Consider the following 23,457-nt stretch of genomic DNA (forward strand, 5'->3'; position numbering starts at 1 on the left):
AACAAGAACCAACCAAGATAAAAATGGGCTCTTAGAAACTCAGATTGATCTTTTGAAGGGCTTCACCCCATGACTAGATAACCCCATGCTGTTGGCTTGTGATGTCATTTGAGGATGACAGAAATTGTTTCTTGCTTCATGCTCCTAGCAGTCAAGAACATCCAGATTCTGTCATGTTATGCCGTTCCTTCTCCAGTGCTATCTTCCACAGCCATCTGCTGTCCACAGCAAACAAGGGTTCAGAACCCAGATGATGTACTTAAAACCTCAGCAAAACAAGCTAGAAGCTTGTTTTAAAAGGCACTGCTTTTCCAAAATGTATTCACTGGTAAAAAGTCTGCTATGAAACCGTGAATATGTTACGCAAGTAAAATTAGACCTTTCAACTTGCTTAGTATTATGCATGATCGCACACATTTATTGTAGGTGATTCTACCAGATTTAAAGTGATTTTATTTTTTTTATCAGACATTTAGTGCAAAAAGTCAAAAGAAAGATTTAGGATCCCTGTTATCCTTTTATGTTTTAAAAAATAACTATTTTTCCATCAAAAGATATAGATTTTTAAGCCACAACAAAAACAAATAGAAAAGAAATCAAACCGAAATCTATATGATTTTGCATACAGGAATAGCAACAGATGCAGCCCAGATTATAAGATTCAATTTTCTAGGAACAGGCTTCAAGTGATGGTAACACTGTGAAATCCCACAACCCACGATCCTAAATGTCTAGTCAGGCCTTCATTGACAAGGCTATTGCTGACGTCTCCACCCTCACAGCCTTCAGTTTCCTCCTTGGACCTGAGGCAGCAGCAATGTCAGACAACTTGCACTTCCTTGGACATAAAGTGCTGTCACAGCCCTTCATGCATTGCTCTGTGAATTCTTTCCTCTGAGAGGAGGCCCTGGCCTCTGTGTCTTACTAGTCAAACTTCTACTTTTCTTTTCATCTCTACTTAAAATATGACCTCTAGTGTGACGCTTTCTGCCTCATCCCACAGCCATCGCAAAGAACTGATGCCTCCTCTCTTTTTTGCTGCCAAATCTAGTAGAGAATTTTGCTGCACTCCTTACCCTCTGTGCTGCCATTTCTTATTTACGTCACGGGCTCCTACGGTAACATGATCTCACTGAGGACAAGGAGCATGTCTTTGTGACTGTAGCATGTGGCATGAGAGATACTTTCAAAAATATTTGATAAAAGAAAGACAAAGGGAATGAATGAATGCCACCCATGACCTTCAAGTGCCTCTCTAGTGATGCCCTTTATATGTGAAAAATTCAGGCTGAGAAATTCCCCTTCTCCTTCTCCTTATCATTAACCAAGTTTATAATGATGACTAAGAAGGAATTAAAAAGTGAAATTTGAATTCTCCTTACACAGTAAGGTTTGGAGACTATGCTTTTCACTCTACATCATTTGCCTAATTCAGCCCATCCAGTCATCCTCTCAGCAAATAATCATTAAATTCGTATTATAATTATCACACCATGCTAAAGACTGTAAAATAGATTACAAAGAAGAATAAAAGACGCTTCAAAATTTCTATAACTTTTCTGAGGAGACAGATACCCGCATTTTAAAAAGTCAAATAGGAGTACAAAGAAGGCATATGATGTTAAATTCTAGATGAGTGGGGCAGACCCTGGGAATCACAGGCAGGCATGGGAGTAGTGATTGCTATGGTCATGAACAAAGCAGGATCTGAAGGGTTGATTGGCTTTAAGTAGGAGAAAAGTTGAGAAGACAGCATTTTGTGTTGGGAGAATGGAATGAACAAGAGTTTGTGTAAATTTTCACAACTGTGAGCCTGAGGATAAATATAAACTGTCCTCTGTCCTTTAATCAGTTCACCCCAGCTTTAAAACCTATTCAGAGTTGGATGTCATGGCTCATGCCTATAATCCTAGCACTTTGGTAGGCTGAGACAGAGGATCACTAGACGCCAGAAATTCAAGATCAACCTGGTCAACAGAGAGAGACCCCCATGTCCACAAAAAATTTAACAAGAAAAAAACTATTCAAAATATTAACATTTTAATAATTCTCTAAGCCAAAGTCTGTTTTTAAGGTAGAGCTATGTGTACTAAACAAATAAACGTATTTTGGGGCATTCCTGGCTCTAGGAACTTTGAAACTTTTTTACGTGTTCTTCCCCACATTTGCGTATGGGCCCCTCCTTCCCACGGAGTAACATTCCTCGGTCTTTCAGAAGACTGTGACCTCTCTTCTGTGGAATGTTCATCAGTCTGAATAGCTGGTCCCAAACAGACTGCCTTTAAAGATGTCATTCTGTCATCTTGTCTCTCCTTGGATTATGGCCAGAGGTAGCCTTTCCGACAATGGTAATTTGAAGTCACTGTTTCACTCTAAAATGATATATCACAACCCTATATGCCACAGCTACAAAGAAGACCTGACTCTCACTGAAAGCACTGTGGATCTGTCAGCAAGAGTCTGATTTACTGTATAAAGCGCCTGTGGGCATAACAATGACATAGGAAGCTGCCGAGCTTGACTCTAACCCTTTCTGTGTTTCCTTAGACAGAAGTGAAGATTATTCCTTCTATATTAACTCACTGCAGTATTATGTATATGAACAAATCATAGAGTATTAGACCTTCGCATGAACGATAAGGTATCCTGACCAATCCTTCAATTTACAGGAAAAAAAAAAATCTGTTTAACTTGCCCAAGATTGAAGAATAAATTAGTCAAAAAGGAGCGATTGAGAAGACAGGTGTTCGGTTGTTTTCTCTCTTCACATTGCATGCTGTTTCTCCACAGGGGTGCCCCAGGAGCTAAAAGAGTCACCCCTGGGTATGCTTCAGAGTCCTGTACATTTTTCTCCATCCTTTCTGAATATTTGTTTTCAAACGAGGCTTGCAAATAATACTGGTACAAAGATAGTAGGTATGCAATTTTATGCAATTTATATTCCTAATGATGGGATCTAAATTTTTCCTCCAATAAATAGCATGCAACCATGGATGGAGAGACTATTAGTCAGGGTTCTCCAGAGAAACAGAAGCAGAAGGGTGTATATAGACATATGAAGAGGCTTATTATGGGGATTTGCTCATGCAAATTATGGAGGCTGAAAAGTCTCCCACAATATGCCACCTGCAAGCTGGAGCACCAGGAACGCTGATGGTGTAATTCGGTCTGAATCCAAAGGCCTGCGAAGCACGGAGGAGGACAGGGCAGGACTGGTGTAGATCTCAAAGGTCAAAGGCTCAAGAACGTATAACTCTGATGTCAAGGGGGAAAAACGCATGTCCCAGCTCCAGACAATTGAGAAAATTCTCCCTCGCTCCACCTGTTTCTTCTAATCTGGACCCTCAGTAGATTGACTGATACCTTTCCTCAAACAAATCTTCCTTAGCCTACTGATTCAAATGCTAATTCCTTCCTTTAGAAATATTCTCAGAGCCACACCCAGAAATAATGCTTTACCATCTGTCTGAGGATCCTATAGGCCATTCCAGTTGATGCATAAAATCAACCTCTCAGACGGAACGGGTGTGAATCACTATTTTTTATTCATATCACTCTCACTTGTGCAACCCACCAAGAAAGCAAAATACTCACTCTTCAGTGTTGCACACTGAGGGCACGGGATAAAAATACTTCGTAACTTCCCAATATTCTACACATAAAGCAGTAGCGTTTCATTAAAGATTTAGTGTATAAAATATGAATACATATCAATGTAACAATTGCTAATGGTCTGAAATAATTAATCCTTCACTCCCCTTTATGATTTACATGCTACCATTTTTTAAAAACTATTACTTTTGTGCTGATTCCTATAGGTCTTTGTTATAAATACAGTAAATGAGAAGCTTTAAGTTCAGTTCAATTCATTAAAATATACTGGGGAAGAGGGCGGGGGCAGCCAGTCTTCTGTAGAGCTAGATTAAGAAGAAAGAGAGAGAGAGAGAATAACTTGAGAGAGAGATGCTGGGGAAGACCTGAGCTTCTGTCGCAGGAAGAGTGGGAATTGTATTGTCAGCTGTTATAGTCAGCTATCCCCTGAGGCTTTGCCATACGTTTGCAAAGTCATAACAAGTGATAGGTTGTTTTGAAAAAATTGCCATACTGTCAGCAGTGCTTAAGTGACCTACGCTCAGATACAACAACAATCTTCATAATGATGTGTACATATATATAATTTTCCCTCATTACAGTATCATTGTGTCCTACATTATTCACCTTAGAGGATGGACTAGAAAGTCTACCTGAACACATGTCCCCCAGTACAGTGTTATTCACTGGGTGATGGAGCCCCCACCTATGTTCTCATTGAAAGAGAGCACTGAGAAATGGAAAGCAATGAATTATTTTCAGGAGCAATTTAGGAGGAAGTGGGTGAAAAGGATCCTAATTCTTCAGGATTTGAATAGTATGACAACTATTGTTTTATTACAGGGACAAAAAAAAAATGAGCCTTCACTGTGCTGCTGATATACATTTAGACAATGGATTAAAATGTAGTGTAGTTCCAAGCCTATAGTGTGAGGAGAGGAGAAGGAGAAATTTTTTCCATAGTTAAGAATTTTTTAGCTGGTGGAAAACAAAGCTGGTGATTTAGTGATTCATGTTTATTTGAAATTATTCTCATCTGTCCCTATTCTTTATGAAAAATACACTGTAAAATAAATTTCAAAAGTAGATAATTATTTGTTTCATAATGAGAACAGGGGGATTAGATTAGGGTTGGAGTGGGCAAGACAGCAGTGCCTCCAGGGGAAGAAAGATAATGGAACTGGGTCGGAGCATCTGAAGGAAGACTAGTAAGGGGCGGGGCTGAAGCCCTGGGGAGCCCACACCCTGTCTGAAGACATTTTGATTCACTTAAAAAAAAAAAAAAATCAGCCATAAAAAAATTAACAGCAGGCCTTTTTAAACCCAAGACCAAACAGCTGGTAAAGTCTATGTTCGTAAAATCTAAGACTCTAAGACCCCAGTGAGCATGCTCACAAAGGTCCTCCTCATAGGAACAAGGAGAACTGTCAGGAAGACTTTGTCTTATATAAAATTATAACGATGGTTAGTTTTCATATGTTTGTCATCTAAAACAATGCTGTTCACTATAGAATACTGCACTGTTTATCATCTTATAAAAATTGATTACTAATAACCAATTCTCTAAATACTATACCAAAAGGGAGTTATTTTAATTACAGTAAGTGTTCTGAATCTGGCACCTGTGATTCCCAGGACATTGATGTGAAATCATGTGTGTGTGCATGTACTCATGCTCACATTTGCACATGTATGCCTACATTTGCACGAGTATGTCACTGCATCTACATGTACATTTTGAAAGATGTTTCATAGCCTATCCACTGTGCTGCAACCTCACAGGGAAAAGAGAAACATTCAAAAGGAGCAAGGAATCAGAGACAATTCTTAACAGGCAGATGAAGCTGTGGGCAGAAGTCTGACCTGCCAACGTTCAACCATAAGGGATGTTCTTTGATGACAGAATTCTACCCGTGAAATATGAAGATGAGTAAGATGTATCCTCAGTCTTAGAAGGGCACTGGCAGGACAATGGCGGGAGCTCAGGCCTGGGACCCAACTCACTAGACCAAGGCACACGGCCTTCCTTGAACTGGGCATGACAAAGTCTAAATTACTGTGAGTGGATTGGAGCCCTGTGTATCAGCAGAATTGACTGTGTGCCCCTGACCCCTAAAATCTTTGTTTGAGAAGAAGACTGCCTCTGAGTGAAAGCTTTATAAGGAGAGGTGGTTTCAGTGATGCCCAGTGAGGGAACAGAGATGCTGATCTGTTCTGGAAGGCCGTCAGGTCAAAAAAAAAATTTTTTTTTAAATACATAAACTAAGGAAGCAAGATTTACTGAGTGTCTACTTAGTGCTGGCAGGTTAAGACATGTTTCATGTCTACTACCTCCTTTAATCCACTCAAAGAATGTTATTTAGAAACAAAACCATGGGAAGTTTTTCCTTTGTGACTATAAGTGAATTCATTCCATTTTTAGTCCTCAGTTTTTCTTCAAGTAACAACAAATATGATCCCTGTATTTGAGAAAAGGATAAAACTTCTCAGTGTATCAAAGTTGACCTAGATTAGCAAACCTCAGCAAAGGAGGGGTGTACGTGCCTCTCTGAGAAGAGCTGGGGATGTAGTTTTATAAGGCATGCACAAAATAATACAGTTTCAAACCATGATACCTTTTATTGATTTGGGAATACAAACTAAGAAGAAATGCATAAGAGACAGACTTCTTCCTCAAGAGAGAGAAGAGTATTTCCCTAGTGAGGTTTGTCTGTATAACTGAGACATGTGAGATCTTTCTGTGATTTCTTGTGACTTGCTGGGACACCATGGTGAATTAAGACAGAAGGGCCCCAAACACCAACCCTCCACCAATGCTCCTGAAACAAGAATACCTCTGCCACAGATAAGCCCACCAACAAGAAATTACAGTCTAAGGCAGGGGTTCTCAACCTTCCTGATGCTGTAACCCTTCAATACAGTTCCTATGGGTCACAACCCAGAGGTTGAGAACTACTGGTCTAAGGTAATCCTTCAGTAAGCACATGAATGCCTTCTTTCTCTGACATCAGGAAGGCTCTATATAATGAGTTTTCCAAATAACCAATGGTTACCCATTAAGATTTAAAAAACAAAAAGGGCGGCCAAAAGCAGTCAATGTGTTAATTTCACACCTTCCTGAAATGTATTACTCATGCTGTTGTCTTCTTAAACGAAAAGTGTTTATGTGACTTTGCCACTTGCTTATCACTCATGATAATCAATGTGACCATCAATCATTGGCAGAGGATGTAACCTCTTGATGTGCTTGTCTCCTTTTGTGTGGACCATCGGGAGGACCATCAGAGTTTAGACACCAGTTCATCTCACCTATCTCTGTAGGAATAAACGGGAGCGAAGACACTGTGGGTGAATGTCAAAACTCATAATGGTTTACTAGTTTATGGTCATTAACTCATGTCTTGTCATTTTGTAGGCCTGATATCTAATACTCTAAAGGTTAAGACCTGCGCAAGGTCACACAATGAATTATAGTAAAGTTGCATCTCACTTAATATTTGCAGTTCATTAAAACAAAGTGTTGTTTAGTCAAAATTGCCCTGATAAAATTCTTAAATTATTCTTTAAACACAATGTATATGTTCTCCGTACCATGATTATTAAAGTCATTAAAGTGTGACTACTACAGAGATAGATTGAAAACAAAAGAAAAGGGAAAGTCCACAGGCATGTTATTATCTATTCAAACCATTTACCTTTAAGATAACCATCAAATCCAGTGAATGAGAAATGGAGAGAAACTTTTCAAGTGTTCTTGCTTCTATATGAAATTTTCCCACTTGGTTTCAGTATGCAGCCTCTATAGCCTTACTACATTTCAATTGATTGGTCACTCCTCTGAAGATTTCAGGATTAGGTCCTAAAGCTCAGATGTTCAATGCACCAATAATACATCTCCACTCTAGGGACACAGGGTGTGGGGGGATACACACGTATACACCACTCCTGCTTCCCTCTTCAGCATTTTTTCAGCTACAGCCCACTACCTCCTTATTAGGCAACAGTCCATGAATATGACTTGAAAAACTGGAAAAACAAAAAGACTTCTAGCAACCGTTTTAGCAGTGATCTAGTTTGCTTACTTCCTCTTTCTCTTTTGTTCCCTAAGTGATTAAACTTGCTCTATAAGGGAGATCGGAGTAAATGTGAAGGTTTGCGAGTTACAGTAAGTCACTTTGAGTAGCATCTTTGGTAATGTTTTTTTCTCACCTAAACATATGGTAAAGCAATACGTAATGTTCCAGTGATTGTGATTTCAAATCTAAAGTATTATTCATTCCTGAAACCTGAAACAAACATCTGGTGGTTAATGCTTTGAGAAAAAAGTATATTAGTGCATTACCTCTGACTGTGTTTTAAGATCATGGGCAGAAACAGGTAGATGAGATTAAGCCACCAAAGTTTAAGTTGGTTCATTCAATTAAAAAAAAAAAAAACTAGCCTTTTACATTCCCTTTAAAGGAAGAATAGAGACAATGCAACAGTCTTTTTTCTTTTTCTGACAATGCAATTGTCTTAAAGGGCCTCTTCCCTTCTGCCTCATCTTGCAATTAGATGTAAACTATATCTAGTATATGTCTTCTCACTGGGAATAAAAAATTGCATGCTTTCTTCTCTCTATCACATATATGCTCAGAATTATTCTGGTTTGTAGTTACTAGAATGAGTCAGGTTCATGTTATTATGCATTTTTGTTCATTAGAATTAGATTTCCTACACTGAACTTCTAATTTTTTCAGATTTTAAGATTTATGCTTCTTTACACTTTCTATTTAAAAACAACTCTTGGCAAAGAATTTGAAATAAAGATGTACTGTGACATTTTGCTAGGTTCATTTAAAAATTTTTGGGGAAAAACTTTTTTTAATCAGAGAGTATATTAGTTTACTAGGGTTACATAACAAAATACCACAGACTGGGTGGCTTAAACAACTAAAACTCATTTCTCACGGTGCTCGGGGATGGAATTCCAAGATCAGGTGAAGTCTGGCTTCTCCTGAGGCCTCCCCCTTTGGCTTAGAGATGACTGTCTTCTTGAGGAGGTCCTCGAATGGCCTTTTCTCTGTCCTTGTGTACCTCTGATGTCTCTTCATTTTCTTAAAAGGAAACTAGTCAGACTGGATTAGGACCATACCCATATGACTTCATTTCATTCTAACTACCCGTTTAAAGACTCTATCTTGAAATATAGTTACATTGGGTGTTAGGGCTTCCAAATATGAATTTCAAATTTTGAGGTAACACAATTCAGTCCACAACAGGTAGTAATGCTGTTAACCAAATATTCTGGAATATCTTCCCCTTGAAGAAAAAGTAAAATTTCATGAAGGAAGGTAATAAAGTTATGATTTCCATGTGGTATCAGGTTATTCAAAAGCTAAATTGACATGTCAATCATTTATGTGAGATACTGTTTATAAGTGAATGAGTAAATGAACAACCATTAGCTCTGGGTTTTGACCTATCTTAATAGAACTCACAAAGATTTGGAAAAGGAATAGCCGGGAAGACTAGCAAGTCAAACATATTGTTTCCCAGAAAAGGAAAGATCCAGAGTCAGAATTGTCAGATGAGACTTCAAGGGGGAATAGCTCAGGGAAGAGCATTTGACGGCAGATGAGACAGCTGTTCTTGCATCTATTCTGTGTTCAAATCTACAGGTTCTGTTTTTATTCTCTGGAAATACGGTTTCCATGTTTGAAACAAGCCTGAGTATTACTTAAGTGGCTTCAAAATGCAGAGCCACAGACTGAGGCACTTTAGTCATAAACCCACAATAAAACAAAGGAAGCTGTAGCATCGGTGCACAAATACAAGTAGGGATACCTGTACTCCTTCGTGAAGACACACCAGTTTTTTAGAACATAATTTTATGTTCTAAAGTTGGATCATTTGCAAAGTTCCCATTTCTGAACTGTGTTTAATGCTTTGGATGAGGGTTGCTGGATTTAACAAATAAACATATAGGGTATCCAGTTAAATTTGAATTATGGGTAAACAATGCAATGTTTTTATAGAATAAACATGTCTTATTCAATATTTGGGACATACTTAAAGCAAAAAAAAAATCTTTCACTGGACACAGTTGTACTAAAAAAAAATTTGTTACTTATCTGCAACTCCAATTTAACTGTAGCTTCTGTATTTGGGGTTTAAGAAGGAATCCACTTCCTTTGTCCCTCTTCCACACACCAGCACCCTCATTTAAGCTATTACCAAAAACTCTGTAAATTTGATTTCCGGGTCTTAATTTGGTCTGTGCTGCTTTTAACCTCTGGGCCGACACATGAAAACCCAGGCTTCAAGTTCCCTTTCATTATGCTGCTTGAAAGTTGGTTACAGATACTCTGTGTTAAAACATAAAGTTTCACCCAACTTTTCCCCCTATGGTGAAGTATTTACATCTTTATATCAATGCCCCATAATGTGAATATGAGCGCATGAATAGACCTCAGGTGCGTTATAATATGGTGAGAAATCTCGAACCCTTTAGATCTCTAAACCCTGGCCTCAGATTGCTCACCTGTAAATCAAAGGATCAGAATCAACGTGTATTCCCCAAGGTTCCCGCTAACAATTCCAGGCTACGAGTCTGAAATGAGAGTTCTGTTAATGCTCTCACGTGCCTTGTGAAACCTAAATTGTTTCCATTGTGGAGTAATCCTTTTGCTCTTTAAGTAGTGTTTGGATTACTTAGATTACTTACATAATTTAGATCACTCCATTTACAGCTTCACCTTTAAAGATATTTAACCTAAGTTCCTCAAAGGGCAAAGAATATTCTTTATATTTCTTTCCATTCCTACTCACCCTACCACTAATCTTTGTGCACAGTGAGTGGTCAGATGATGTGATCGTGAAAATGCTGTTAAACGTGGAAACAATCCCATTTTGGTGGGCTGTAATTGTCGAAATTAATTTTGTGAATTTAGGTCATCTCGGCGGTTTCAGGACAGTAATCAGGGAACCGCTCCTTGTTCTCTTCTGCCATCTAGTGGCGACAAGGCTGCTCTCCTCCGTTCCGCTCGCAGAGCCGAGCTGCAAAGATTTTAAAGATCATAAATCAAATGGATGAATCGTTTTATTCTTGTCATTACAGTAAAAAGGGATTTCTAGAATGTTCCAACAGATAAAATGTAATAAATGTTAATAAAAGTTAAGTGTAACACAGTGACAGACTTTAACACTTGAACGTTGCAGATTAAATTCATGCACTTTATCTCTTTAATATGTTAAAATGTTAAATTGAACACTAAAGAACAAAAATATTAACTAGATTAAGGTGTTCGTAAGACAGATTGCCCTTGTAAGGTGCTCTTGTATACTATTAAAGAAGGTTTTTATTTAAAATAAATATCATAGCAGATAAAAAGGGAAAAAGGAGAACGGAAATAAATTCTAAAAAGCGTTGAATTAGTAGAGAATATTTCAATTCTGTATTTAACCACTTGTCTTCAATTAAGATAGAGCTTATTCTCGTTATTATTTATAAATGCAATACAGTGTTTAATGAGTGTTGAATATTTAGTTTTAATGTACCAAATCTGGAACTTTCCTCAAATGGCATAATACTGAGTTTAATTGTGTGAATCTAAAGTAAAAATAAATTTCTCTAATGAATGAAATAAAATATTTCTGAAGTGTGACTTATTTCCCATTAAGGCTGTTTTCACTGAATAACTATTACATAAAAAATATTTCTGACATTTTAACATTATTCTGGTTTTCTTTTGATTTTAATTTAAAATGCCAATGCTATTATGAACTATTTAGATCTTTCTAACAAAAAGAGACAATTGGAATGCCACTTTGTTTTTTAATACGCTTGTGAGCCAGCTAAGGGAAATGTGCCTTTTTTTTTTCCAGGGTGGGAAAATCCCCATAAGGTGGACAGCCCCAGAAGCTATTGCCTACAGAAAATTCTCCTCGGCAAGTGACGCATGGAGCTATGGCATTGTCATGTGGGAGGTCATGTCCTATGGAGAGAGACCTTACTGGGAAATGTCTAACCAAGATGTAAGTGCTACCAATAGACCACCATTTTGTGAATGTAAACACACATATGCCTTTTGTCCTCACGCAGATTAGCCCTTATTGTCCTAAGAGTGTGCAGGGTCTGTGGCTGAGTTTGAGGAGCTGAGTCACCTTTCACTCTGAGCAGTATTTGGTTTCATAAAAGACAGCTGATGAGCCGAGCCCTGTAAGTACCCGATCCACTTCGTACATGTGACACTTCCACACCTGTAGTGCATCATGACTGTGCTCATACAACAGCCTTGATCTATAAGCAAAACAAAAGAAAGAATAATGTTTATCTCTCATTTCTTCCTGGGGGCAATTGGATGCACCACTGTAAAGAGTAAAGTAATTTAGGCTAGATATTATTTAGGAGAAAAAGAGTGAATGTTTTCAGGCAATGCAGTCTCAATATCTGTCATCTACAATGAACTTTTGAGATGTGTGACCCTTACTGCTGCCCATTTTGTTTCTATTTTGTCTGTAAAAACGACCCTGGTGGTTAATACTGTTATAGAACAGTACGTTTAACCTCTATGACTTATTCCCAGTGGTAGAGACAGTAGTGTGAAGACGCAGGTACTCTGACAATGCAAATGAGTGTGCTGTTAGAGCTAACAGGATGCTTAGTTTCCCACTTCCTCCTTTTGGAATTCAGGCTTTGTCTACTCAACTTGCCTTTCTCAGAGACTTCGATAATCTCTTAGATGATGATGATGGGAAATCACCTCAAAGGTGACTCTGAATCTTCATAGGTGAAAACAAAGACTAAGAAACTATAAATTAATCCCTAAATGCACAGAGAACTATTGCCACATCTCATTTCTTTTTGCCAGTTAATCACTGGAGTAACTCCCACCCACCTCACCTCCCCACGCCTTATTACTCCATTGCAACTTCAAATTGTCCAGGTATCTTAAGGACTGACTCAATCACAAAGAGAATTTGTACCTTTCTAATGCCAGGCATAGACAACACTGCATTTTGGTTCAGTTGATGATGGTTATTGTTTCTCCCTGCCATCTAGTGTTGCTTTTGAAGTTGACTCCTGCTTAGTCCTCTGCTATCTTCTGCCTCTGGCCTGGAACTCATGCAGCGGCAGGTTTGAGGTCCAACATAGTCATTGCTCTTCAAAGCACAATTTCAACACACAAAGCCAGACCCCCAGAGCATCTGGTCTTAGGGGCAAAGGATGTCATCAGCAGAAACCGCTGCTCCATCTTCAACACTTAGGCTCTATGGATCAGGGTCCTTGGCTGAAGTTTGCTGTTCACTGGAGGATTTTGTTAGAAAGAACTCAGTTCTCTTTCCTGACATGAGGCCTTGTTTGGGCCAATTTTTGACTGTCTTTCTAACTCTTCCTAAGTTTTCAATTCCAGAAGCAGGAATTTGTCCCTTCACACCCAAAGAGAACTCATATTTGGAATTTTGTTTCATTTTGGTTTTTGTTTTTAACCTGTTATCTAAGGTAGTAGAAGCCCTGGATTCAGTCGCCATAGTTCCTGTTCCCAAGATACTGCTTGCCTGCTTGTTCTTTTTTGATTCATCTAAAATAGGCCACTCAAGCAAATCTCCAGGATAAAAAGTCCTTCTCCAGAGGAGTTAGAGTTTTCACTGCACAGGAGAGGCTGCACTTCCAGCACCGTCCTTAATTTTGTCCTACCTACCTGATTCCCTGACAAACTTAAAATCTTTAAAAACTAACTCAAAAGGCTTCTAACTTTACTAATAATATGCCTGGATCAGTAATAAGATCTTGATCATCCACAGTGAAATATATATATTTATTTGTATATCATATACAGTAGTCCTAATATATTTAATTAAAAATATTTATTAAGTGCATTTTCCATTCTAGTAACTAGAGAGAGATCAGAGAACAAGTATTATACCTGGAAGAGACCCACAACATTGTCTAGCCCAATTCCTTTGTTATTTGGTTATGAAATTGAGGCATAGAGAAGTGGCCTAATTTCCCTAGGTTTACATTATTAGCAAAATGGTTTGTCAGTGCTGTTGGAATAATTTTGATAAACTTCTAGAATAATTCATAGGCAGAGAGAAAAGAAGAGGGGGGTAATAGTGTCTTTCATGTAATTTTGTTTACAGTCCGTGTAGCTCCCCATGTAGGACTGATAGTATCTTGCCTTGTGGAATTTACATGCTGAGGGGGACAGATTATAAACAAAATTAAGAAATACATGAAAGAGGGTGGCGCCTGTGGCTCAGTGAGTAGGGCGCCGGCCCCATATACCAAGGGTGGCGGGTTCAAACCCGGCCCCAGCCAAACTGCAACCAAAAAATAGCTGGGCGTTGTGGCGGGTGCCTGTAGTCCCAGCTACTTGGGAGGCTGAGGCAAGAGAATCGCTTAAGCCCAGGAGTTGAAGGTTGCTGTGAGCTGTGTGAGGCCACAGCACTCTACCGAGGGCCATAAAGTGAGACTCTGTCTCTACCAAAAAAAAAAAAAGAAATACATGAAAGACCTAGTATATCACATAATAACCACTTCTATTGGGGGAGCAAAGGAAGAAAGGAGGATAAGATATGCTGGGGAGTTGATTTCAATATATCATATATATTACAAAATCCTTTACGAACACCATTCTTTTATAGTCATAAAAGTCATAATTCGTCATTCTTATTAGGCATTCATAGTCATTCTTATAAAAGGATGATACACATACATATAAAGAGCAGTTCCATGACTTTTTCTATTCCCTTGATCATTGTTCCACAAATTTAGTAACCACGGTCATGGTTGTGTGGACTATACCTCAACCATTCAAGTCCCCTAACTTTTCAAAGTGCCTCACTTTCATCACCTGTAAATACAATAAAGGGACTGGGTTCGATGATTTTAAATATACCCTTTTATAGTAACATGCTGTGATTTTATAATCTCTGGAGAAATAGTTATCACCATTTTCTCAGCAAAGGATTGATTTGAATTGGTTTTCCAGTGCTTAAGACATTCCTGAATTTTTGCGAAGGTGCCTAGAGTTAAATAGGACTTCCGCAGAGCAGAGCAGGTACACGTGAAGATGCCTGGCCACAGGACAGATTTTTTAGGAGCACAACTTGTGCAGGAAAAAGCTCAGCTGTGTAGTTTTCATCATAGACCGCTGTGTAAATTGTTCGTAATTATTGCCTACCGTGATCCAAACTCTGTTGTCGGCCCTTTTCCTGCTGGATCTCAATCAACAGTTTACCCAGCCATTCTGGCCATGGCTATTGATCATCGATGTCCAAGATGACCATTTAGAGAGTGATTTTGTCTATTAAACTTCATTTGGCCACAGAGACTCTATCTGGAACCAAGAGAAGCTACTGCAGCCAGGAACATACTCCCAACATTAAGCCCATTCTCATTCATTCAGGATTTCCAGTGCTCACAATGCAAAAACTTGGTTGTTTTTCCAGGCCCAAGTAGGATTTTAAGCTGGTGTATTTTCACAGTCTTACCAAAGAATATTCAAGCATGAATCTGAGAAAGGGGGGAGAAAGTTGGAGGGGAGTTAGGAGGAAAAAAAGCCAAACCTTGAGGGTCCTCAGATCAGTACAGGCTAGAGGAAAGTAGTACAAGCTAAAATATTTTATGTACCTTGTGAGGATGTTTCCCAGCTATGGTGAAGAGAGTTTAAATTCTGTTTAGCTTAACATATTGGAAGTTAGCATATCTATGACAGATCCTATAACCAGAATTTCTATTTCAAAGCAGAAATAACTTAATCACAAAATTTCCCAGCTGCTCTTTCCAAATACTGGCTATTTCCTATTTGTCCTTCATTTCTCATTTATTTGGTCAAAATGTGGCATTATGTTTGATTTTCTTTATAAGCTACTTTCCTTTTTTACTTTAAATAAGGAAAGTAATGTGATAGAAATTCACATGCAAATTCAACTATGTTTTGTTTGGATATTTTATGTTTTACTACATTTTGGTGAGCTGAACGAAGCTGCAGGCACAGATCAAATGGAATGTTACCATGCATTATGATTTTAAACGAGTTTAGGAAATTTCAAATAATTTTTGTAAAATAGTTTCTTCATTCTGCAGACTGTTGTGTACTTTAATACAATGAATAATTCTGAGTTTGCAGAATCTGTGTTAGTGAATAATATAGTGAGTTTCACAAAGGTCAGAGGTATTGTATAATACATTAGGGAAAGGAAATGAGAAAAAACAGTGCGCAGAACCAGTTCATAAGAGACCTAACAAAAAATAATAGTGAGTGCCATCTGGTTAGTCATTCAGCAATGACTTATGAAACATGCCAATCATTGGATCAAGGGTGCACATGAAATGTGGATGGGGAAGTAGGAAACCCAGTCCTCACTCTCAAAGAACCCACTGTTTAGGTAAAGAGATGAAGTTCGGCATCTATGAGTCCCACTCCCAACCCCACATAGACTGTACAGTCATTAAAGATACATGCTGTGCCTTCTGTCTTCTGTTTCTTAATGGAAACAACATTGTGTGAACGCAGCATAGTTATTTTTTGAATAGATATAGATATGCCAAGAAAGCATGCAGACTCTAATTTCATTGTTCTTTTGATTATAAATGTCAGAAATCCACCTTGAACTACCTTAAGCAAAAATAAGGAAATGTTTCCATTATGAAACTGAGAATACAAGTTCAGCATTGCTGGATCCCACGGCTTATGCAGGATTTTTGGTGCTTCCCTAGGTTCGTTGAACTCATTCTCTCCTACTGCCAAGTCCCTTTTTGCTGCTTCTTTATACTCTACAGCTTAGCATTGGAGTTTAGTAACCCAGCAGAATGAGACCTTTCTGTGAAAAGTCATATACCAATGAAATCGCAGAGGAGATTCTGGCTGCTTCTGTTAGGGCCCTGACCAACCCTGCACCAAAATCATGCCAGAGAAATGGATACTGTGATGGGCCCAGCAAGGTTTATGTGTCAGTTTGTGCTTTCTGAGGTGGGTGGAGCATTGTAATTGCCAATCCCCATAATTACCTAGAGTGAGGAGGAAATTCCCCAAAGAAAAGCAGTTGCAGTGTGGAAGGTGTATTATATTTCCTTTTTGGGTATACATCATTTTCAAGAGCAACTTTACTTATTATAGTGTCAAATGGCACCAAAATAGTAACATTGTACATCACTGTATTCTAATAAGGCACCTGATTATATTAGAAAAAGCAGTAGAGCTTTAGAACAGGGCCTCTCAATCTCAGCCGTATTGCCATTTGGGGCCAGAAAGTTCTTTGTGGGGGGTGGAAGAGTATGTTCTGTGCCTCATGGGGTATTCAGCAGCATCCCCAACCTCTATGTACTAGACGCCATGAGCTCCCAGTTGGGACAACCAAAGATGTTCTCAGACATTGCCTAGTTGGAGATGAGGGGCAAAATCACACCCAGTTAAGAGCCCCCGCTTTATAGCTGGAAAGATCTGGTTTCAAATCCCAGATATACAATTCACTGGCCATAAAATCTTAGTTAAATAGTTTAAGCTTTCTGAGATATTGTCCACACTGGGGTTCAAATGACATAACTACAGAATTTGAAAGATTTAGGGATAATGTATGTAAAGCATCGGATACATAGAAGGTACTTAACTAATCAGTGGAAATAAAAGCTTGCATTTTCTGAATTTATTATGAGCCAAATATTTTAGATTGTTAGCTCATTTAATTTTTGAGATAATTTTCTGAGTTAGCTAACTATTATTACTTCCATTTCTAGATAAGAGAGCTGAGGCCTAAAAAGTATGAGTAACTTACCCAAGGTTACACATCTAATGGTGAAATAAAAGTTTAAGCCCCTGCTTACCCCAAAGTGTTTGCTTTTACCCACTAAGCTAAAGTGTATGAGTCTAATTTTCAAAAAAGCCTTCGTACCATAAATGTCTACATAATGAAGTCACAGCATCTTTAATTATGCATGCGACTTTAACCCAAGAGAGGTGTTTTCATGGTTTCCTATGTGTATTAGCTAAAGAATATACGTGGACTCAAAGTTGTTTGGAAATGTAAATCTTGTCTATAGTATTTTTGTCTGGATATTAAAAATTTATGAAATGTACCATGTTGTCATTATATACCTTAAAAAACATTTAAGGCGGTAGCTTAAAATCAAATTCTAATGATTGACATATTTAGCCTATTACCAGAAACTTTCATAGGCACCTTGAAGGTGTCTAGCTCCCTGCTGCATAGGAAGATTTTCTTGTTTTTTGATAAGGTATTTCAGGGTAACGTTTTATGTTATTTTCATCCAAGTTCAAAATAATTGTTATTTACCACATAACGGCACTACATTGTAATGCCGCAGCTATAGAAGCTCTGAAGATGACACCCAGGGCACTGAGGTTCTTCCTTCTAACACTCAGACGTCGTGTCATGTGCTTAACAGGAGAAAATGGAAGCGGGACAGGAACAGCAGGCAGCATTAAATAACCAAATCCCCACAGAGCTCATATGTAGGGAAAAATCTAGCCCCATTTAAATGAGTGGCGACTTAGCTCAAGTTAATGATCTGAATGTAAGATTGGAGTCTTAGGTTTAGTTTTGTGTTGTTTCCTTTCCCTGACATGATGCTGTTAAAAACCAAAAATCGCCTAGAAGCAGTTTGAAACGCAAATGCCTCCTGGGTATGGTTTCATTTAGGCCTATGCTGCAGCAGGAGTGCCATTTCCCCAAACAGAACCACTATCAGGGAGCGTCTCATTTGAGGTTTAGGAGGAAGCATAATGCTGGCTCAGTGTTTTGTCATTCTCCCCCCACCCCTTACTTTCCAAAAGCTTTTATACAATAATGAGTTTTACTCTAGATTGCTTTCTGAAGCTTACCTGAGGAAAAAAAAATGGAGTTTAACTTTAGAGTTGTATTTTTATAGTGATGTGACTGGAAACAACCTTTTGACCTTATCCAGATTGATTCCTTTTTCTCAAAATTTAAGAAAGAAGAAAAGAACCTTTTACTGTATTTGCTATTTGTCCTCCTAATTCTATAACCTTTCTCAATTATAGGTCAGCACTTCACCCAAGAATGGTGGATGAGTAGAATCTACTTACCTAGAAATGCAGTATGATTTTATGACTCAGAAAGTCCAGTCATTTCCAATTTTTGTCTCTGATTAGATTTTCCAAACTCTACTTTATTATGTAATGGTCCTTGTGTAATGATCTGTGTAAAATACAGTAAATTGCTAAAGGCTCATTCCTATTATTTCGACCTTCCATATTACAGAGGGAATTTTTGCATTTATTTGAATATATATTCTACCAAAGCAATTTTCAAAAAGGCCTTCCTCTTCTCAATTTTTCAGTAATTCCTACTCTTGGTACATAAGCAGCAGCAAGATTTTAATTAAATACACACTAATTACACTAGTATGATGTATGTTGCTACAGAGGCAAGAGTTTAATTGGGAATATTATGAGATATGCTCAGACACTGTCATAAATAATTCAAATAGTTAAGTTCCAAGTAGAGAAAACCAGTAACCAATATGGTGCTACCACAGGATAATTTTCAAAGGAAAATTTTTTTAACTAAATAACCACAAACTAGAAAATGTATACACGCCGGCAATATTTTCATAAAAAATTAATTCTACTTTCAATTTCTATTTGCAAATCGTATCTTTGGACCTTAGGATTTTTATTCATTTCTATTCTCTTTGGAGCATTTATAAGAAGGGCATTTTCAAATCCTCTTTTCCTTTATACTCCTAAAGTATGTTTCCATAGCTGTTAGAGATACATAGTTTCCCTGGAATTTGTAGTATTTAGAGTTGTCTGATATCCTTCTAAAGTCAAAATGATGCACCCAAGTAAAGAAATATATTATTCTCAGAGTGTTCTTAGGAAATGGCCCTGAGTTTTAAGAACATAGGCTTCTTAACAAAAAGAATGGTTTCAAAAAAATAGATTTGGGAAGTGTCTTTATATTTTCAAAAAGTGTAATTTGTCATGGAAGAACTAGCATAGTAGATGTGCTCACATCTTTCTAGTTTTGACTTAACGAGGATATGCTGTGGCTCTACGGGATTATTGTCTCTGTATTGGGGTCCAGCTGAGCCCTCGGATCTCTGTGAGAAACAGTCCTGCCGATGGAGGCCAAATCCTGTATTAAAGTTACAGAAATTCCAGGTCTAGAGATGCTACCAAAGTTCCTATAGATTTTTTTTTTTTTTTTTTTTTTTGGTTTCTATGCTTTAGAAATACAGCTTTTTGAGGTGAAAGGTACTATTGCGAGTAGAATCAAGTCCTCTTTTTTTATTGATAAGGAGACAGAGACTTGCCCAAAGACAGTGCTCCTTAGTGACATCTTAGGACTACCATGCAATTCAGGCGAGTCTTTCACTAATGGCTGTTTCCATGACTTGCAAACCAAAGCAGAATTACACAGAAGGTATTAGTTATCTCATTCTCAAGAACTGGGACTTTTAACTCTTAGGGATAAAGATTTTCCAAATGATAAATCATGTCATCGGCATGATTTTAACCTATGAGGGTCCTAAACTTCGTATTTTTCCCCAATTGGTCTTTTGATTTAATGATCTGTAAAGTGGAGTGGTGATCTAAGTGACGAGCACTCTCCATTTTATATCGGTCCTTGGCATTCTACTGTGACTTCCAAAAATAGGTGTAAGAACTATCTTAAGTGTAGGGTTTTAAGGAAATTTTTATCTTAAAATTAAAAAAGAAATCTTGACATTAAAAAGGAAACTTTAGACTAAACAACAAATTACCATTTGAAAAATACTTTCTTTCTTTCATCACTCTAATCCCTTTTTTTCTAGTAATTGTTTTTCATTAGTACCCTAAATTTCATTTGGATATTGATTGTTTTTGACTGAATTATAAATTCTGTATGTTGAAAAACACTGAATGAGAAAGTGAGCATAAGATATTGTTATTTACTTAAACCATTTTTTTCTCTTTCTTTCCCATGTAGACATGATCTTTGTATTTCACACAAAGAAAATACATTACCAGTGTTTTCAGTGATATACTAGCATCCTAATCTGTATAATAATCATAATCACAAAAAGTAAGTGTATCCTATGACCCTTTGCTTCACTATCCCCCTTTCTTGCTGAAATGATAGGCTTTCCATGAAGTCATGAAAAATATTTATAGAGAAGATAAAAATAAAATCATTGCACATTCCACTTACTAGTGTACATTTCAGCCCTTGCTAAATTTTTTTTATTTTCTTTTTATTATTAAATCATAGCTGTGTACATTAATGCGATCATGGGGCACCATACACTGGTTTTATAGACAGGTTGACACATTTTCATCACACTGGTTAACATACCCTTACTGGAATTTTCTTAGTTACTGTGTTAAAACATTTACATTCTACATTTACCCTTGTAATATGCACCACAGGTGTAATCCCACCAATCACCCTCCCTCTGCTCACCTCCCCCTCCCTCCCCTCCCTTTCCTCCTTCCCCCTATTCTTAGGTTATAACTGGGTTATAGCTTTCATGTAAAAGTCACAAATTAGTTTCATAGTAGGGTTGAGTACATTGGATACTTTTTCTTCCATTCTTGTGATACTTTACTAAGAAGAATATGTACCAGCTCCATCCATCTAAACATGAAAGAGGTAAAGTCTCCATCTTTCTTTAAGGCTGCATAATATTCCATGCTGTACATATACCACAATTTATTAATCCATTCATGGATCGATGGGCACTTGGGCTTTTTCCATGACTTAGCAATTATGAATTGGGCTGCAATAAACATTCTGGTACAAATACCTTTGTTATGATCTAATTTTTGGTCTTCTGGGTATATACCTAGTAGAAGAATTATAGGATTGAATGGCAGATCTATTTTTAGATATCTAAGTGTTCTCCAAACATCTTTCCAAAAGGAATATATTAATTTGCATTCCCACCAGTAGTGTAGAAGTGTTACCTTTTCTCCACATCCACGCAACATCTCTGGTCTTGGGATTTTGTGATATGGACCAACCTTACTGGAATTAGATGATATCTCAAAGTAGTTTTGATTTGCATTTCTCTGATGATTAAAGATGATGAGCATTTTTTCATATGTCTGTAGGCCGTGCGCCTGTCTTCTTCAGAGAAGTTTCTCTTCAAGTCCCGTGCCCAGCCTGCGATGGGATCAATTGTTCTTTTCTTGCTTATATGTTTGAGTTCTCTGTGGATTCTGGTTATTAAACCGTTATTGGAGACATAACCTGCAAATATCTTCTCCTATTCTGAGGGCTGTTTGCTTGCTTTACTTACTGTGTTCTTGGCTGTGCAAAAGCTTTTTAGTTTCATCAGGTCCCAGTAGTGTATTTTTGAAGCTGCTTCAATTGCCCGGGGGTTCCTCCTCATAACATACTCACCCAGACTGATTTCTTCAAGGGTTTTCCCTGCACTCTCTTCTACTATTTTTATAGTTTCATGTCTTAAGTTTATATCTTTAATCCAGTCAGAGTCTATCTTAGTTAATGGTGAAAGGTGTGGGCCCAGTTTCAGTCTTCACTCAGCACCATTTGTTAAATAGGGAATCTTTTCCCCACCGAATGTTTTTAATTGGCTTGTCAAAGATCAAATAACAGTAAGTAGCTGGATTCATCTCTTGATTCTCTATTTTGTTCCAGACATCTACTTCTCTGTTTTTTGTGCCAGTACCATGCTGTTTTGATTTATAGTATAGTCTGAGGTCTGGTAGCGTGACTCCTCCTGCTTTGTTTTTATTTCTGAGTAATGTCCTGGCTATTCGAGGTTTTTTCTGATTCCATATAAAACAAAGTATTATTTTTTCAAGATCTTTAAAGTATGACAGTGGAGCTTTAATAGAGATTGCATTAAAATTGTATATTGCTTTGGGTAGTATGGACATTTTAACAATGTTGATTCTTCTCAGCCATGAGCATGGTATGTTTTTCCATTTGTTAACATTTTCAGCTATTTCTTTTTTTTTTTTTTTATTGTTGGGGATTCATTGAGGGTACAATAAGCCAGGTTACACTGATTGCAATTGTTAGGTAACGTCCCTCTTGCAATCATGTCTTGCCCCCATAAAGTGTGACACACACCAAGGCCCCACCCACCTCCCTCCTTCCCTCTTTCTGTTTCCCCCCCCATAACCATAATTGTCCTCATATCAAAATTGAGTACATAGGATTCATGCTTCTCCATTCTTGTGATGCTTTACTAAGAATAATGTCTTCCACGTCCATCCAGGTTAATACGAAGAATGTAAAGTCTCCATTTTTTTTAATGGCTGAATAGTATTCCATGGTATACATATACCACAGCTTGTTAATCCATTCCTGGGTTGGTGGGCATTTAGGCTGTTTCCACATTTTGGCGATTGTAAATTGAGCTGCAATAATTTCTTTTCTGAGAGTTTCATAGTTCTCTTTATAGAGATTTTTCACATCCTTTGTTTGATAAACTCCCAAATATTTCATCTTCTTTGGCACTACTGTGAATGAAAGAGTCCTTAACTGTTTTTTCAGCTTGACTATTGTTGGTATATATAAAGGCTACCTATTTATGGATGTTGATTCTGTAACCTGAGATGCTGCTGTATTCCTTGATCACTTCTAAGAGTTTTGTAGTAGAATACCTAGAGTTTTCCAGATATATAATCATATTATCTGTGAAGAGCGAAAGTTTGATCTCTTCTGACCCTATATGGATACCCTTGATCACCTTTTCTTCCCTAATTACGGTGGCTAAAACTTCCACTACAATGTTCAAGAGCAGTGGAGACAATGGACAACCTTGCCTGGTTCCTGATCTGAGTGGAAATGATTTCAATTTAACTCCATTCAATGTGATATTGGCTGTGTTTTTGCTGTAGATGGCCTCTATCAGTTTAAGAAATGTCCCTTTTATACCAA

The 23,457-nt window shown here is 37.7% G+C and overlaps 1 protein-coding gene across 3 annotated transcripts in view; it reads left to right on the plus strand.

Annotated features, from left to right (window-relative positions):
* EPHA6 (EPH receptor A6) overlaps window positions 1-23,457 on the plus strand; it is a 921,042-nt gene that overhangs the window by 860,609 nt on the left and 36,976 nt on the right. For all 3 annotated transcript variants that reach the window (XM_053565807.1, XM_053565808.1, XM_053565809.1), the window contains one exon: window positions 11,458-11,607. In XM_053565807.1, the coding sequence (XP_053421782.1) occupies window positions 11,458-11,607 (150 nt within the window). The remainder of the gene's footprint in view (window positions 1-11,457; window positions 11,608-23,457) is intronic.

Source organism: Nycticebus coucang, chromosome 16 (genome assembly GCF_027406575.1).
Source record: "Nycticebus coucang isolate mNycCou1 chromosome 16, mNycCou1.pri, whole genome shotgun sequence".
Classification (NCBI taxonomy): Eukaryota; Metazoa; Chordata; class Mammalia; order Primates; family Lorisidae; genus Nycticebus; species Nycticebus coucang.